Source organism: Bidens hawaiensis, unplaced genomic scaffold, assembly GCF_021521415.1.
Source record: "Bidens hawaiensis isolate Kalapana, Puna unplaced genomic scaffold, B.hawaiensis_p1.1 tig00041907_1, whole genome shotgun sequence".
Taxonomy (NCBI): domain Eukaryota; kingdom Viridiplantae; phylum Streptophyta; class Magnoliopsida; order Asterales; family Asteraceae; genus Bidens; species Bidens hawaiensis.
In genome coordinates, this window is record NW_027505750.1 from 154,104 (window position 1) to 158,254 (window position 4,151).

At 32.7% G+C, this 4,151-nt stretch overlaps 1 protein-coding gene across 1 annotated transcript; it reads right to left on the reverse strand.

Moving 5' to 3' along the window:
* Positions 1-2,927: 2,927 nt before the first annotated feature.
* LOC143615124 (choline transporter protein 1-like) lies at positions 2,928-3,844 on the reverse strand. The gene is made up of 2 exons (XM_077088345.1): positions 3,622-3,844; positions 2,928-3,189 (listed from the first exon to the last, which is right to left on the reverse strand). Exons 1-2 carry the CDS (start codon positions 3,808-3,810, stop codon positions 3,004-3,006), a joined length of 375 nt encoding a protein of 124 aa, XP_076944460.1. The 5' UTR covers positions 3,811-3,844; the 3' UTR covers positions 2,928-3,003.
* Positions 3,845-4,151: the final 307 nt, after the last annotated feature.

Genomic DNA, 4,151 nt, shown 5'->3' on the forward strand with positions numbered 1-4,151 from the left:
TCGAAGGGTTGGCAATTTTGAAGAAATTTGGTCGTCAATCAAAATTAAAATAATAACATAGGGTACATTATGTAACGGAAAGGGGTAGAATGGTCTATTAATCATATATGAAAGTTAAAATTTTAGAAAAAAAGGGTAAAATGGTCATTCATTAAATTGTTATTAATGAATGGGGTATATACGAAAAAGCGTAAGGGCATATATATTTAAACTATGAAATTGGAAATCAAACAAAATGACTCAGCAAAAGTCAACAAAATTATTATGTAAATTATGCAACCGAGCAAGCTGTTGCGAGCTACTCGAGCTCGGATTGATAAAGGCTGAAACGTGCCGAGCTTTTTCGCACCTGAGCTGAGTCTAAGCCTCAAATAAAGTTAGTCCGACCTTGACCCTTGTGTGGGAAGCTCGTTTTGGCTCGTGGAGCCTTAACGGGCCTCGTGTATCTTTAAGGTTTACCTCTTTTGGACTTAAAGTCTTAAATACATATAAATTTCACACTGCACAGCCGAGCTGGAGCCAAGCTTAGGTTTTTTAAGGTTTTTTCTCAATAATATATATAAAGTAATTATATATATATATTAATTAATTAATTAAACAATAAATAAATAAAATTGAAACAAGCCGAGCTTTTTCGAGCTTGAGCTCACTGAGCCTCAAATAAAGCTTGTTTAGTTATCAAGCACCGAGCTCAAGCCTTGTATATTTTTAAGTTGGACCTCTTTTGGACTTATATGTATTAATTTCACACTGAGAGCTCGAGCAGAGCATAGGCTCATTTAAGGTTTTTCTGAAAATATAAGAAAGTAATTAATAAATAATAAATGAGCCGAGCCCGAGCTTAAAAAACAACAGATTTTCATCCGATAACAGAGAAAGCATAAACCCTAAAGTCTACAGTGCATCATAAGATATTGTTTAAACTTTGAAATCAGAAAAAACAAATTACAAATACAGCATAAATGTTGAATTAAAGAGTGCTTGATTGGAATTTGAAGATGGGATTACCTTTGATTGAAGCTGATTGATGAATAGGTGATTGCAAATCTAGGGTTTTTGGAGTGAGTTTGTAGACCCAAATTGATTATCACGTCTATAATATATATAAATGAAAACCCTAAAATGTGTCGCGAAGTGTACCTCCACATTTTTATATGAGACACCAGATTGCTTGATTTTTAAATGGAGGTCTCTTATTGATTTAACTCAAATTCATGGGTACGGGTTACCAAAACCAGGTGGTTCTTAAACGGATTATAACATCTAATTAAATTAAAAATTAATCTTATAAATTATTTGATATGAAAATTCTATAAAATAGGGATGTACTTAAATTTAATATCCAATTTAAAAAAATATATTATTTATAATTAATAAACAATTTTATAGTAAAAAACATAAGCGGGTCATGGGTCACCAAATCCAGATTGCTTTTAAACAAATTATAACGTATCATTTATTTATAAAACCCTTTCATCATCAAACCCTACGTATATTATTAACTTTCTTGCAATAAAAAAAAATTAAAATCCAAATATACATATATAAATATTAAAAACGAAAAATGTAAAACAACCCCCGTAATACGGGGGATAAAATTTAGTATTATTATATTATATTATTTAATGGTTTGCATAATGAAAATGTAAAAAATTTAAAAATTAACATATCAAAACTTAATAAAATAAATAAAAACATTGATCATTATTATTATTTTAATTTTATTTTTTTACAAGAAGATGAAACTGGCCTAATAAAATGTTTTCACGTAATATATTGAGTGCTTAATGAATCTATGTGGCGTTTTCTAAATGGTTGATTTGGTCGGTATTAATTTGTGAAAAGCCAAAAAGCAATGTCTATTTTGATATTTTTGGCCAGTTAAATGTCTATTTTGATGGATTCTCGACACCAGCTTATAGTTTTACTGTGCATGAATTGGTTAAGACTCATGAGCATATCGAAGATCAGACTCGTTTACTGAACAAACTTGTTTTTAGCTCAAGATTGTTTAAGGTCTGCTTGATTTGAGCGCAAACCAATCTCAAATAGCTCATAAATGAATTAACGCCCCCCCCCCCCCCCCTAACACGATTTTTTTAAGTGGCAGGTTTAGTAAATAAAAAAAAGTGGTATCTAGGTCCATGAAAAGTAGGTAAGTGGTTTTTATGTGTTTCGCCATCTAAGAAGGCAGAACCGAGCTCATCTATCCTAGTGGCATTCCAAGTAAGCGAGGCGCATACATCTATGGTAACTATATCTGCCATCTTTGATGGCCGGAATGAATTCCATATTTTCAGTGATTGCAAAGTTACGGGTGCACTCCTTTGAAAATACAAAGATGATATGAAATGCCATGCGGTGTATCTTGATGGTATATGATGTCTTTCAAACATTATTTTCATGTAGAGTAATTCATAAAAGTTTATCCATTATACAATGATAATTTCGATTGTAAAAAAACACCAAGACTCATTCTCTATATAATGTACATGTCCTCGTTTAATTGGAATACCACTAGGAGATGAGCTTAGTTCCGTCATCTCAGATGACGAAACACCTAAAAACCACTTACCCAGTTACCAGAGACCTAGAAACTCCTACATAGCACAACTCTTCACTTGCTATTAGAAGTCACTTTTTAACTTTTTTCATACCATTTTGTGCAATTTTTAAGTTATCTTTTGCTTTTATTTGATAACATTCTGTTTTTTTAGTATTTATTTGTCTTACTATATGATAACATTCAATTAGTCATAAACAAAGGGTTCTTCATCACATTCAACATCATACAATTAAAAAATCCCTTTGGTCATCAAGTAAGCTCAAAAACACTTAGACAAATGCTTGAATTATACATCCAAAACTAGCACATATGGCTATATGTATATCATATCATAATGCCCTTTATATATAATTATCATCACTTGTTCTCTACACATACATAACCTACCACTTAAACAATACTACAACCACAAAAAATCCCACTGCATCTCATACCCTTTACTGAGCAATTCTTTGCACCTCATTTTGTTCACCAAATGTTTCAATCAAAAGTGGAGGTGCGTAATGCGCAGTCCCTTGATGTTCATCGGCATCTTGACAATATGAAAGTATAATAGTATCAATCGACATTTCCACCACCGCAAAGAAAAGGGTTGCCACCACATATCCTAAACCCCAACACGCCTGCATCATAATCCCATTGACCGAAATTAGTATCAAAGATTCAAACTTTTTGATCAAAGATTCAATCTTTTTTATCAAAGATTTAATATATATTTTTTTAGAACGGCGACTTTCTTGTATTTAAACTACCGCACTCCACAAATTTGGAGAGCTCTGTAGCCCTACTCTGGCTAGACTCCATACTGGCTTTCAGAGTTTGGCTTGGGCGTTCTCGCCGGATGCCACTTGACAATCGTTGTGCCACCACTAAGAGCAGAACTCCCTGGCGTACCACACGGTCTTTTTTTTATCAAAGATACAATCTTTTTATCAAAGATTTAATCTTTTTGATCAAATATTCAATCTTTTTTATCAAAGATTTAATCTTTTCGATAAAAGGTACAATCTTTTTTTATCAAAGGTACAATTTTTACTTGAGCCCGTGTTACATACCAGCACAGGGAATAACGGGGATGTGATCTTGTTGTGAGATGATTTGTACTTGTGAGTATCCAACATGAGAAATGCAAAAAGTGCACTTGCAAGACTCACACAAAGCTTTCCAAGAAACAGTATAACGTCTCCGATTACATTCACTCGGCCTATACGGAGAATGTTACTGATTATCAAATCTGTTGCCATTCCAGAAGCTTTAAAGAACCCTTTTCCTGTTATAGCAATCTGCCAAAATAACAAGTAAAAAAACACATGTAAAACTAAGTGCGATTTCAAACCATCAACTTCTTAATGGGTGGGTTATCTGAAACGGGTCAATTCAAAAAGATTAGCTAAAAGGGGAACGGGTCAAAAGTTTGATAGCCGCACAAACATAAAGCGGCATGTGTAAACCATTATATTTAAAGATTTATAGTATTACTGTAATAATTATGTTTTTGTGATTATAATCAAATCATTAATTATTTGTAAAAACTAAAAAAAAAACGGGAAAAAGTGTTTGCAGGTCAAAAGAACCTGCCCCGGCC